The 13,588-nt window shown below is 55.7% G+C and overlaps 1 protein-coding gene across 6 annotated transcripts in view; it reads right to left on the reverse strand.

The window, feature by feature from the left end:
- Positions 1 to 13,588, reverse strand: part of CAMK2B (calcium/calmodulin dependent protein kinase II beta) — a 147,863-nt gene that overhangs the window by 57,903 nt on the left and 76,372 nt on the right. For all 6 annotated transcript variants that reach the window (XM_045004651.1, XM_045004650.1, XM_045004652.1 and 3 more), the window contains one exon: positions 5,366 to 5,438. In XM_045004651.1, the coding sequence (XP_044860586.1) occupies positions 5,366 to 5,438 (73 nt within the window). The remainder of the gene's footprint in view (positions 1 to 5,365; positions 5,439 to 13,588) is intronic.

Here is a 13,588-nt window from a genome sequence, read left to right on the forward strand (position 1 = left end):
CTGACGAGTGGAGAGAACCGAGTGAAGGCCTGAGGGTCACACCCCGGGCGGGATGGGGCTATCGGCGCATCCACACAGCCCGACCGGCTCGGCTGGCACCTTCCAGCCCCCGCGCTCTCTCGGCTGAGGTGCTAGGATCCAGACTGACGCCCCTCCCTCCTAGCTCCCCTCCCCTGCACCCACTGCCATTACAGAAACCCAGCTCCGTCTTTGGGATTATTCCAGCCAGCACAGCCTCCAGCTTCCTGACCCATGGGCAAGTCCTGGCCTGTGTTGCTGTGACCATCTGGCACGGCCTCTGGGCACATTCCAGCCACCCAAAGCCCCACGCTGCTCTGGGCTTGGGGGGGGGGAGGGGGGACAACAAGCAGAGACCCTGCCTGCCCACTTTCCCTGGTGGTGTTCTGCCACCAGGCTGGGAGGCCATTTTCCCCTCTCTGGGATTGGTGTCACGTCCCAAAGTCTTCAGTATGGCCTGCCAAGGCACCTGGCCTAACAAGAGAAGTAGGTGGCATGACATAGGCTCTGAGAGCCAGGAAAACACCACCACTTTTGGCTGCAATTTGGGGGACCGAAGCAGCACCTCCTCCAATGGCTTCCCAGCCCCCACTTCCCAGGGCTTCCCAGTCCCCAGTAAGTCCATTCGCACAATATAACACCCAACGCTTCTCTCTACCAAACATACACAGAAAGGGCCTCCCCTCTCCGCCACCTCCTGGGCATTCATGCTCCGGCAGCAGGTGCCCCCTCGCCCAGGTTGGCTGGCCTGGCTTCTCCGCTGGTGCCCCTAACCCCCCACATCAATCTGTCGGAGCTCAGCAGAGCCAGAGAAATCAGAACGTCCCCTAGGAAGCTCTGGAAATGTTACGCAAAGAGCCAGAAGCGTTGGCTCTGAGACAGAGGGAAACAGCTGGATTGTACACATCTGTCCACAGCTCCACCTCCCCTGACAAAGAGCGCTAGCCAGGGGGGCGACCACACATGACTGTGCCAATGAGCCCCGCCCATGCCTTGCCGGGACCAGCTGCCTGACGGGGCAGGGATGGGACGGGAGGCTCAAAACTTCCCATTGTCCAGATGCCGTGGTCTGAGATCAGTTCACACAGCAGCCAGCAGACAGAAATGAGCTCCAGCCACACAGAGATGAGAGTCTCGGGCCCACAGACCTCAGTCCCGCACCAGCCAGAGACCCCGCCCTGGGGCTGGATCAGAGCCGATGCCCCCTAGAGGTGAAAGGCCCATACCCCATTCCTGCACCTGCCAGGCCCCTCAACCCAGAGGTGACCTGAGCCAGTGCCCCCAGGAGGGGAAAGACCCTGTTGTCCATTCCCTGCCCCCCATGCCAGCCGGCCCCCCTGCCCTTGGGCCAGACTGCAAGGGACACCCGTAAAGGCCAACAGCCATTCCTCATGGAACCAGACACTTGAGGGCTGATTGGGCTCCTCGTTCTATGAAGGAGGCTGGTGCCATTCCCCTTCTCCTTCTCAGCCCAGCCCCTGCATACGATGACACTGGCTGCACCCCAGAGCTGAGTGACCACTGGCACCATGCCACCGTGTACAACACAGCCCCCTGCCTCGCCAGTGCACCATGACACAAAGGGCAAGAAACCAGCTCCCCCGGGTGCCACTCCAGCATGTGTCAGTGCCTGCTCCACCAGCCTCGGGCACCGCTCCAGCACATGCCAATGCCCGCTCTCCTGACCCCATGTGCCACACCAGCACATGCAAATGCCTGCCACCCAACCCTAAGTGCTGTTCCAGCACATGCCAGCACCCGCTACCCTGGCCCCGAGCACCACTCCAGCAAAGGCCAGTGCCTGCTCCCACGACCCCGAGTGATACTTGTGACGTTATTAACATGAACTGAGACCGTATAGTTCATTAGTGCAACCAAGGTCCTGTAGTGACACCAAATCTTGTATAAAGGGGGTTAAATAGGGTGTCTATGAGGAGGTTCTGGTTTGCTGGTTATGATTATGCTGTCTGTGTGTATGTACCATTTTGGTATTTAAAGTTATAAGTATTGGCTCTAATCTGTAGTTCAAACTTGCTCTATGCTTCTGGGTGACACCCCAGACAATGTGGTGTCAGCACTGCCTAGCCTGCTTGATGGCCCATTAAGGACCATCAGCTACACAACTGACCCACCCAGAGAAGGCAGATACACCTTGTGACTCAGCAAGGTATGCAGGGACCTTCCTATGGACAGAATTCTAAGGTTTTTCCATGCCACCTGCTGGGTAGCTTGTCTTTGGGACAAAGAAAGCAGAGACCACATGGCAAGAGACTATAAAAGGCTGCTGCAGCTCCTCCATCCTGTCTTCAATCCTGCTTCTGACCCCTGGAGGGACTTTGCTACAAACTGAAGCTTTGAACAAAGGACTGATTGACCCATCCCAGCTGGGGATGTTCCAGAGACTTGGTTTGAACCTGCAGTTTATTCTATCACTGCTACAAGCCTGAATCAAGAACTTGGCCATCACTGTATGGGATTGATTCCATTTAAACAATTCTAGCTCTCATCTGTATCTTTTTTCCTTTTATGAATAAACCTTTAGGTTTTAGATTCTAAAGGATTGGCAACAGCGTGCTTTGTGGGTAGGATCTGATTTGTATATTGACCTGGGTCTGGGGCTTGGTCCTTTGGGATCGAGAGAACCTTTTTTCTTTTACTGGGGTGTTGGTTTTCATAACCATTCATCCCCAGGACGAGTGGCACTGGTGGTGATACCGGGAAACTGGAGTGTCTAAGGGAATTGCTTGTTAGCAAGTGGGTAAAACCGAAGTCTTCTCTGTCCGGCTGGTTTGCTTTGCCTTGGTGTGAAAAAGACCCCAGCCTTGGGCTGTAACTGCCCTGTTTTAAGCAATTTGTCCTGAATTGGTACTCTCAGTTGGGTCCCACCAAAGCCAGCATCGTTACACCACTCCAGAACATGCCAGCACCTGCTCCCCCAGCCTCAGGCACCACTCCAGCACGTGCGCAGCGCCCGCTACCGCGGCCCCGGGCGCCACTCCAACTCCCAGAACACAATTCCGTTTGCTCGAGCCCAGCTCCACCACCTTGCTGCGGCCCGACTCCGCTGCATCACCCCGCTTCATGATGATCCCACGCACCAGGTTCCAGCTCTCCAGCACACAGCCCAGCACCATGCAGTGTGCTCCATTGTCCCACTGCAGCCCAGCTCCATGCACAAGAGCCCAGCTTCGTCACCCTGTGACAGCAGGATGGCACGAGCCACAGCCCAGCTTCATCACCTATGACAGCAGGACTCGAGGCGCCAGCTCCAGCTCCATCACCCTGTTTCAGCAGGACTCCAGGTGAAAACGCCTAGCTGCACAATCCCATTAGGGCAGGACGCCACATGCAACAGCCCGTCCCCCATCAGGCTGTTAGAGCCATTCTATGCGCCAGAGACCAGCTCCATCATCCCACTGTGGCATGGCTCAAGGCACCAGCATCCAGCTGCATCAATTTGCTATGGTTTGACTCCATGTTTGAGAGCCCCATTCTAGCTACCTGTGGCATGGACTCCATGTGCCAGAATCAAGCCCCATCATCCTGACGCAGCACAATTTAATGCCCAAGAGCCCAGCTCCATCACCTCATGACAACATGACTCCGCCTTTGAGAGCCCGGCTCCATCGCCCCGTTAGAGCCCAATGCCTCATGTGACTGCCCAGCTCCATCACCCTGTTATGGCATGTCTCCAGGAGCCAGAACTGAGCTCCATCACCGCAGTACAGCACAACTCCACAGGCAAGAGCCCAGCTCCATCACCCCAGTACGGCACAACCCCACAGGCGAGAGCCCAGCTCCATCACCTTATTACAGAATAACCCTACAAGTGAAGGCCCAACTACATAACCCCATTCCAGCATGACTCCAGGCACCAGACCCTGGCTCAACTACCACCTTGTGGCACAACCAGAGCCTGGCTCCATCATCCCATTACAGCATGACCCTATGCACCACAGCGCAGCCATGGAAATGTCCTGCCCTGTCCCACTCCCCAGGCAGGACACAGACAGCCACAGCCCAGCACCATGCAGTGGTGTCCTGGGGAACGGCATCTTTGCCCTGTACCATTACCCGGGTTTGCAGGGGACGTTCTGGAGGGACGTCCCAGAGTGGTTCTGTGGCCTCCCCCAGCTCACAGGGGGCAGGAGCCCCCTGGAAAAGCTTGGTGTGTCACTGAAGGGGCAAGGAACTGCTGAACAGTTCCTGTCTCCAAAGCCTGTAAGGGAAAGGTGGGCAGCAGCAGAGGAGGGGGAAGCCCAGGGTCTACACCAGGCCTGGTGTAGGAACCCCCTTGTTAATTTCACAGCGCTGTTTCTGGGTCTCTCAGAGACACACACGCACCCCTTTATCCCAGCCCCACTTGGCCACACGAGACCATGTCCCTGCTCCTCACGCTTGGAGGCCCAGCGCGATTTGCGACGCCCAGGAGGCTTTATGGGGGGCAAACAAAAGACAAGCAACCCACGGTGGGTGTCACAGAGAACAGGCAACACAGTTCAACCAGACACAGGGCATGCAGACAGCTGGTGAGAGCCTTCCTCGGCAGGAGTCCCGCTCGCCCGCAGGTGCCGCCTGGGGGCGGGGAGAGATGTTGGACAAAGCAAAGGGGAGGGCAAAAAGAGAGGAAAAGGCCACTGGGGAACTGATCTCATCATCCATTAGCTTCCTGGACCCCCAGCCCCAGGCATACGCTGGTGCTAGGCAGCGGCCACAGGAATCAGCTCAGATTAGCCAGGCCTTGCTGCACAGAACGAATCCTTCCTAGTAACAGGGGCTGGGTGCCTGTCCGATACCAAGAGGCAGCGCGAGCCGTGGGGGCACCCAGTGGGTGAGCCACTGCACTGATCTAAGCAGGGGTTGGGTGCCGGGAGAGGGGTAAAGAGCCTGATCTCGGCCTGCTGCCCGCTGCAGCTCCAGGAGGTGGCTGAGAGGCCAGCTGTATCCCCCCGTTAAAGGGCCGGCCCCCTTGCCGCGCCATCCCCTCAGCACAGTATCTTCTCTCCCAGGAATTCTCCTGTTGTCCTACGTGGGCGGCGGCTAGAAAGGAGCAGCTCCCGCTTTCGCCTCTGGGTGGTGACAAACCCCAACCCCTGCCCAGCCTCCCCAATTGCCTGGAGGTGCCAACGGGGCGCTCTGTCCCCCGCTACTGGGCAGGGTCTGTCCGGCGCGTCCCCATGGCTGAGCCGAGCCGACCTCTGATTGGGCCCCCTGTGCCGGCCTCTTTCCCACAGGCCCCTGCAGCGGCGTGGGGCTTGAACCACTCTAGTTCTCGCTCAGAAACATGCACAAGGTACAAAGACGGACGGACGGACAGACGGACAGAGCAGCGGGGTAGAAAACTCACCTTGAGGTCTCTGTGGACGACCCCCATTTGGTGGCAATGGAGAACAGCCTCCAGGATCTGCTGGATGCAATGACTGCATGCAAACACCAGGGGGCGTGTTAGTTCATGGTGAGTGGTAACAACCACGCAGGCTGGTGTGGGGCAGGAGGTGAGAGGGGGGATGATGGGGGAGGGGGGACGGGAGGAGAAGAGGAAGAGGAGGAGGAAGAAGAGAATGGAGATAATGGAGTCGGACTCCCTCTCAATCTCAGTCTCTAATTGCAAAGGAGCTGCCCCAAATTACGGACCCGGAGGCGGGGGTGGGTAGGGGAAAGAAACGCCCAGTGATGGAGGAGCAGCCCTGGGCCAGGGAAAGGGGCCCAGGAGGGAAGCCACGAAGGGAAGACCGGAGCATTAGGGCCAGGCGGTGATGGAGGGGGCCCGCCATCCGCCTGCCTCCGGCATTGCCCTTCCCCCTTGCCCTGGGCTCGCAGGGAGGACCTGCAGGCAGGGGATGTGAGGTGTCATCCCGGGAACCCCCAAATCCCTCCTGCCCCCCCAAATCCTGCTCTCTCAGTCCCTTCAGCCCCATTCCATCAGGGAGGAAGCAGTACCAGGCGTGGCACAGGGCCACCCACTGGAGACCCACACCACCGTGCCCGGACAGCAGCAGGGATACAGCTGGCACCTCTGTGCCCTGGCCTGGCTGTCTATACCTCCTGCCCCCACTGCCCGGCCCAGACACACCTTGGTAGCTACAGCAGAATCAAGACCTTGGGCCTGTTGGATTTCTGCCCACCCACTTCCCCTGCTCCTCTCCTACCCCAGCTGGGCTGAGCCCGCCAGCCACCAGGCCTGTCCAAACCACCCAACGCACAGAGGGTCACTGATCTGATCAGCCTGGATCACGACTGGGGCTCTGCAAGGGACCAGCCCAAGCCAAATAACCAGCGATCATCACCCGCTGTCCCCCGCCCAGCCTCAGCTCCCAAGTCTCTTCCCGATTCCGGCGTGGATCCACTCCCTGCCCAGCGCAGAGATGGGAGCGTTCAGCTCCGGGCCGAGCACTGCCCTGACGTGTAGTATTCCCATGAGCGACTGAGGAGAGCCCAGGCCATAGCCCTCACGCTGGGAGACACTGGGGCAAGGAGATTTTAATACACGGCCTGTGCCTCGCAGTCCCTTAGAAGCTGGGGCTCAGCTCACGGCTACGGGGACAGCAGGAAGGGAGCGCAGAAGCACATTTTGTATAGGCCCTACAGAAATGCCGGGAATGACTTGTCTTCAGCCCCAGGGAGCCATGTTTTCATAGGACCTCCCCCTGTCCCGCCCAGGAGGGCATTCTGCATTGGAACCATTTGGTCCTTAACCTTCTCGGAAGGTGCCCCCTTCCAGCCAGGTACCATCCCCTGAGCACCTCACACCTAGGGGTGATTCAGACACTCACACACTCTTGTGCTGCAGAGCAGGGCCGTGAAGGAGACAGGAATTGAACCTGGGTCTCCTGCGAGCCAGTCCAGCAGCCAAGCCGCCTTCCTCCCCAGGAGGCTGAGGCTAGAGCGACCTCGAGGCCTTTTCTCATGCTAGAGCACCTTTGTGGGGAGCTCTCAGAGCCCCCAGGAAATCTGCACAGGGCCCTACAAACCTTCCCCCAACACCATCTCTGATCTGTGGCCCTCTAGCCTGCCCCGTGAGAACCACCTCATCCTGGGTGAGGGCCCTGCTCGCCAACCCTTTTCGTAACAGCTACACCAAGCCTCGCCCTTCAACATCCGATCCCACGGTCCGGGTGCACCGCACGAGCCAACAGTGATGTTGTCACCACGCTACCCCAGAGCAGACACTGTCCTTTCGAGCTTGTGAGTTTGGGGCACTGGTACCTTTTTGCATTCGCCTTCCAGCCCAGAGCGGGCACTCATGTCTGGCCCATAAGCTGTCCTAGAGCTCTGCTGACCGCCTTGGTTTCGAGTTATCTTCCAGGACCGATTTCCAGTGATCTTTGAAGTGCTGGTTGCCATGAGTTCCTGTTCTTGGAGAAAAGGCTCTTCTCCCATGGCATTGGAAAGAGGAGTCCCTCCCTGGGAACATCTGGGTGCAGGGGAATCTCATCCGGGGGTCCTCGTCTCTGTGCTTTGCCAACTGGAGCCCATTGGACTTCTGACCGCAGAGCAGACCTGTTCTGTCTTCTCAGGCGTCTGCTTGCAGGGGAGTGTGGATGGTGGAAAATAGGTTGAGGGCTAGAGGGGATTGAACAATCACCCTGCCCTCACACAGCCTCCTCTTCCAAGCCAAGCCAAGAGTGTCCCTCTGCAAGGGGAAAGACGCAGAGCACACTGAGTGCAAACATTGAACATTGATGGAACGGACCCATCATCCACAGGGCTCAGTCAGGGCCCTGAACTGAGTCACAAACTCAAAGGCCCCCAGACGTGAGGTGACTGACTTGGAGGGAAAGAATGAAAAATGTCCTGACTGGTTAAGAGATGACCCAGGGGACGGGGTGCCATTTACACCCACAAAAGGATGCACATGGCAAGGAGGGGGAGGAACTGTCCAGGGATGGCCAGGGGCTTGAATTAGGTGTATGGGGATGAGCTTTGGCTGAAAATCAGGAAATGCTTCCTGGAATGGAAGGCCTTCCCTGAGAAGGGTTGGGAGCCCCCTCACTTGGGACATCTTAAGACCAGGCTGGACAAAGCCTAGGAGAATCAATTGTAGGAACACATATTATATATATATATAATATAAACAAATGGAAAAAAGGGGAAGTTGACAGTAATAAATATTAATTAGAAGTTAAGGAATTGTAGAAAATTGATAAGGGAAGCCAAGGGACACAAGGCGAAATCTATGGCCAGCAGAGTTAAGTACAATAAGAAGGAGGTTTTTAAAAATATATTAGGAACAAAAAGAATCCTGACAATGGAATTGGTCCATTGCTAGATGGAAATGATAGAATTATCACTAACAATGCAGAAAAGGCAGAAGTGTTCAATAAATATTTATGTTCAGTATTTGGAGGAAAAAATAGATGATGTAGTCTCATCATATAGTGATGATACTAACAGGCTTTCCATTCCACTGGTATCTCAGGAAGACATTAAACAGCAGCTACTGAAGTTGGACATTTTTAAATCAGCAAATTCAGAAAACTTGCATCCAAGAGTTTTTAAAGAGCTGGCTGAGGAGCTTGCTGGCCCATTAATGTTCATTTTCAATAGATTTTGGAGCACTGGGAAAATTCCAGAAGACTAGAAAAAAAGCTTAATGTTGTGCCAATTTTTAACAATGGTGAATGGGACAAACTACGCAATTATAGGCCTGTCAGCCTGACATTGATCCCGGGCAAGGTAATGGAGTGGCTGATACAGGACTCGATTCATAAAGAATTAAAGGAGTATAATGTAATTAATGCAAATCGACACAGGTTTATGGAAAAATATCTTGTCAAACTAACTTGATATCTTTTTTTGATGAGGGTAATAACATTGATGTACTATACTTGGATACTGTAAGGCGATTGACCTGGTACTGCATGACATTTTGATTACAAAACTAGAAGTCTAAAATTAACATGGTACACATGAAATGGATTCAAAACTGGCCATCTGATAAGTCACAAAATGTAATGGTAAATGGACAATTGTCATCAAGCGGGTGTGTTTCTAGCACAGTCCTGCAGGGACTATTTTACATTTTTTACTCAATGATTGGAAAAAACCCAAAACCATCACTGATAAAGTTTGCAGATGATATAAAATTTGGAGGAGTGGTAAATAATGAAGAGGACAAGTCACCAACACAGAGGGATCAGGATTGCTTGGTAAACTGGGTGCAAGGAAACAGTGTGAGTAAATGTACACAGGTTAGGAACAAAGAATACTGTATAGGCCATACGGGATGGGGGACTCTATCCTGGGAAGCAGCGACTCTGAAAAAGATTTGGGGGCACAGTGGATAATCAGCAGAACGTGAGCGCTCCATGTGATGCTGTGGCCAAAACAGCTAATGTGATCCTGGGAAGCATAAACAAGGGGAATCTCAAGTAGGAGCAGAGACAAGGGGTGACTATTTCACCTCTGTGTTTGGCGCTGGTGCGACCGCTGCTGGGATCCGGTGCCCAGTTCTGGTGCTCACAATTCAAGGAGGATGTGGATAAATTGGAAAGGGAGCAGAGAAGAGCCATGAGAATGATTAAAGGATTAGAAAACCTGCCTGATAGTGAGAGACACAAGGAGCTCCATCTGTTTTGTTCAACAGAGAGACGGTTAAGAGGTGACTTGATTACAGTCTGTTAGTACCTACGTGGGGAACCAATATTTGATAACAGGCTCTTCAGTCTAGCAGAGGAAGGTCTAACATGATCCAATGGCTGGAAGTTGAAGCTCGACAAATTCAGACTGGAAATAAGGCGCACATTTTTAACAGTCAGAGTAATTAACTATTGGGACAACTTCCCATGAGTCGTGGTGGATTCTCCATCACTGACAATTTTAAAACCAAGGCCGGCTGTTTCTTTAAAAGATCTGCTCTAGGAATTATTATGGGGGAAGTTCCAGGGACCGTGTCGTACAGCAGCTCAGACCAGATGATCATAGAAGATTAGGGTTGGAAGAGCCCTCAGGAGGTCATCTAGTCCAACCCCCTGCTCAAAGCAGGACCAACACCAACTAAATCATCCCAGCCAGGGCTTTGTCAAGCCTGACCTTAAAAACCTCTAAGGATGGAGATTCCACCACCTCCCTAGGGAACCCATTCCAGTGCTTCACCACCCTCCTAGTGAAATAGCTTTTCCTAATATCCAACCTACATCTCCCCCACTGCAACTTGAGACCATTACTCCTTGTTCTGTCATCTGCCACCACTGAGAACAGCCAAACTCCATCCTCTTTGGAACCCCCCTTCAGGTAGTTGAAGGCTGCTATCAAATCCCCCCTCACTCTTCTCTTCTGCAGACTAAATAAGCCCAGTTCCCTCAGCCTCTCCTCGTAAGTCATGTGCCCCAGCCCCCTGATCATTTTCGTTGCTCTCCGCTGGACTCTCTCCAATTTGTCCACATCTCTTCTGTAGTGAGGGGCCCAAAAATGGACGCAATGTGGCCTCACCAATGCCGAATAGAGGGGAATAATCACTTACCTCGATCTGTTGGCAATGCTCCTACTAATGCAGCCCAATATGCCGTTAGCCTTCTTGCCAACAAGGGCACACTGCTCGCTCATATCCAGCTTCTCATCCACTGTAATCCCCAAGTCCTTTTCTGCAGAACTGGCTGCCTAGCCATTCGGTCTCTAGTCTGTAGCAATGCATGGGATTCTTCCGTCCTAAGTGCAAGACTCTGCACTTGTCCCTGTTGAACCCCATCAGATTTATTTAGGCCCAATCCTGCAATCTGTCTAGTCACTCTGGACCCTATTCCTACCCTCCAGCGTATCTACCTCTCCCCCCAGCGTAGCATCATCCGCAATGATCACAGGGTGATGAACTAGGAACGTTCTTAATGTTTTCTCTGAATACTGTGTTGGTGCCTCAGTGCCCCTATGCAGTTCTTAAGAATCTAGGTGGTGGAATAAGGGTGTGTGATTGCTGCAAAGGGCCAGTGCACATAAATGCCTGACACTGTCTCCTAGCAACTGATGGCCTGGGCCCCTTCTCTGCAAAGGTGCCAACTAAAGGTGTTGGAGACAAAGAGGTCAGGTGACCTCCTGGCCCGGGAAAGGAACTGAGCAGAGGAGGAGGAGTTTTCAGTCTGAAGTTGGCTGGGGACTAGGAGTGAGGGCAGACGTGGGGGTCTGCCTTGCTGGGCCCCAGAATGGACCCAGCTGAGGGGTCCCGTTCTCTGTACCTACAAGCTCTGTTTTAGACCGTGTTCCTGTCATCGAATAAACCTGTGTGTTACTGGCTGGCTGAGAGTCACGTCTGACTGCAAAGTGGGGGTGCAGGACCCTGTGGCTTCCCCAGGACCCCGCCTGGGCAGACTCGCTATGGGAAGCGCACGGAGGGGCAGAGGATGCTGAATGCTCCAAGGAGAGAACCAGGAGGTGAAGCCGTGTGAGCTTCTTGCCCTGAAAAAGTCCAAGGGAGAGGAGGCTCCCCAAAGTCGTGATTGGCTTTGTGGGGAGCAGTTCCAGAGCATCGCCCAGGGACTCCGTGACACACAGTGGTCCCTTGTGGCCTTGGAATCTATGTATCTGCATGAAACCAGCTCCGCCCTGGACAAGGGGCGACTAGATAAGCTTGCATCCTCGCTCAACTGTTCTGCTTCTAGGAGGGCATTTCCTCAAAGCAGCATGTGGGGGAAATCTGACACGCTGGCAGAGATACCCTTCACCTCCTCCCTTGGGGACAGCATCAGAGACACAGGGCCCAGTTTGCGACGTGTCAGCCCCCGTGCTTAGAATGGATGAAGGGTCCCAGATGTGTGACCCCTCTGCATTCAAAATGAGTGGGGGAGAGTGGGTTTCCTCCTAGGCTGCCCTCAGCTTTCAGCTGTATGGTGGAATGGTGGAAAACACACAGTGAGTTCGGGGAGATCTGCCATGCCCGGCTCTGGGAATTCAGGGGTCCAGAGGGAGCTGCAACCATCGCTCCACTAGCCCCGGCTCCTTCCCATGTGCCTGGTCGGAGAGTGGAGCTTAGAGCAGTCTCACATTGCAACTGGTGACACTTGCTGGTGTTTACTGGGTGCTCCCTTCCACAGGGAGGGCCCCGCTCTCTGGAGGGCAAATTGAGCGTCTCTGGCACTGTCCTTGCCCTTCTGGGGGTCACGGTTTGCCCATCGGCCTCGTTGCATGCTGGCCTGAGTGCATGGCCAGGCTCTGCCCGGCTTCTGTCGCTGCATGGCCGGTCGGCTTTCCCGGGGCAGGCAATCACACTGCTGCAGAGGGCTCCGGCCCAGCTCATTAGTATTTTGAAGGTTTCCTGGTGCAGCTGCTCCGGTTGCCAGGCTCTCTGCTTGGTTGCTAAGTTATTCTAGCTGCTCGGAGCGGATTGGCTAGCTGGACAGGTGCCTGCTCTGGGACTAGATTTCCTCCCCTTAATTTTTCCTTTTGGAGAGCGAATTTGCTGTGGAAGGAAGGGGCCAGGGGAGATGCAGGGGGTCAGGCACTTGGGTCTCAGCAGGGAAGGGGCAGGACCCCGGGCACTTGGAGCTCAGGAAAGGGGCAGAACCCCATAGCCTCAGCATGGAGCGGGCATGTGCCCCGGGGAGGAGAAGGCAGGTCCTGTGCTTGCTGGTTCTGCAGGGAAGTAGCGTTAAATGGTCCGATCTTGCGTGCTTGCCTGTTTACATGGACAGGCTGTCCTTCTCCCCTGGAGGGGGGTGGGAGTTCGGAGGGGCAGACACTGCAGGGCCCTGGGTCTTCCCTCTGCTAGGATTCAGATCACTGAGCTGGTAAGTGAGTTGGTGCAGAAGACAAGAAGACAGCAGACACTATGAGTCACGCACTGGCTCGGTGCTTTGTGCTGCCCTCCTTATGCTCACTGTGGACTGCAACAGGCCATTCGCACGGCTGAGCTCCCCGTGCCTCCCACCCAGGCCCACTCGCATGGCTGGGATCCCCGCGCTTCCCATCCGGGCCCACTCGCTCGGCAGGGATCCCCGCGCCTCCCACCCGGGCCCACTCACACGGCCAGGATCCCCGCGCCTCCCACCCGGGCCCCTATGCCTCCCACCCAGGCCCACTTGCACAGCCGGGATCCCTGCGCCCTGCACCCGGGCCCACTCGCATGGCTGGGATCCCTGCGCCTCCCACCCGGGCCCACTCGCATGGCCGGGATCCCCGCGCCTCCCACCCGGGTCCACTCGCATGGCCGGGATCCCCGCGCCCCCTGCCCGGGTCCACTCACACGGCCAGGATCCCCGCGCCTCCCACCCGGGCCCCTACGCCTCCCACCGAGGCCCACTCGCACAGCCGGGATCCCTGCGCCCTGCACCCGGGCCCACTCGCATGGCTGGGATCCCTGCACCTCCCACCCGGGTCCACTCGCACGGCCGGGATCCCTGCGCCCCCTGCCCGGGCCCATTCGCACGGCGGTTTTCGACCGGAACGCCCGGTTGAAAAGGGACCCTGCTGGCAAGTCCAGTCGGCAGCACAGTGAGGCTAAGGCAGGCTCCCTGCTTGCCTTGGATCTGCGCAGCTCCCTGGAAGCGACCGGCATGTCCAGCCCCTAGTTACAGGGGCGATCAGGGAAGCTCTGGATGCTACCCCAGCCCTCAGCGCCGGCTCCGCAGCTCCTATTGGCCAG

This window comes from Mauremys mutica, chromosome 2 (genome assembly GCF_020497125.1).
Source record: "Mauremys mutica isolate MM-2020 ecotype Southern chromosome 2, ASM2049712v1, whole genome shotgun sequence".
NCBI lineage: Eukaryota > Metazoa > Chordata > Testudines > Geoemydidae > Mauremys > Mauremys mutica.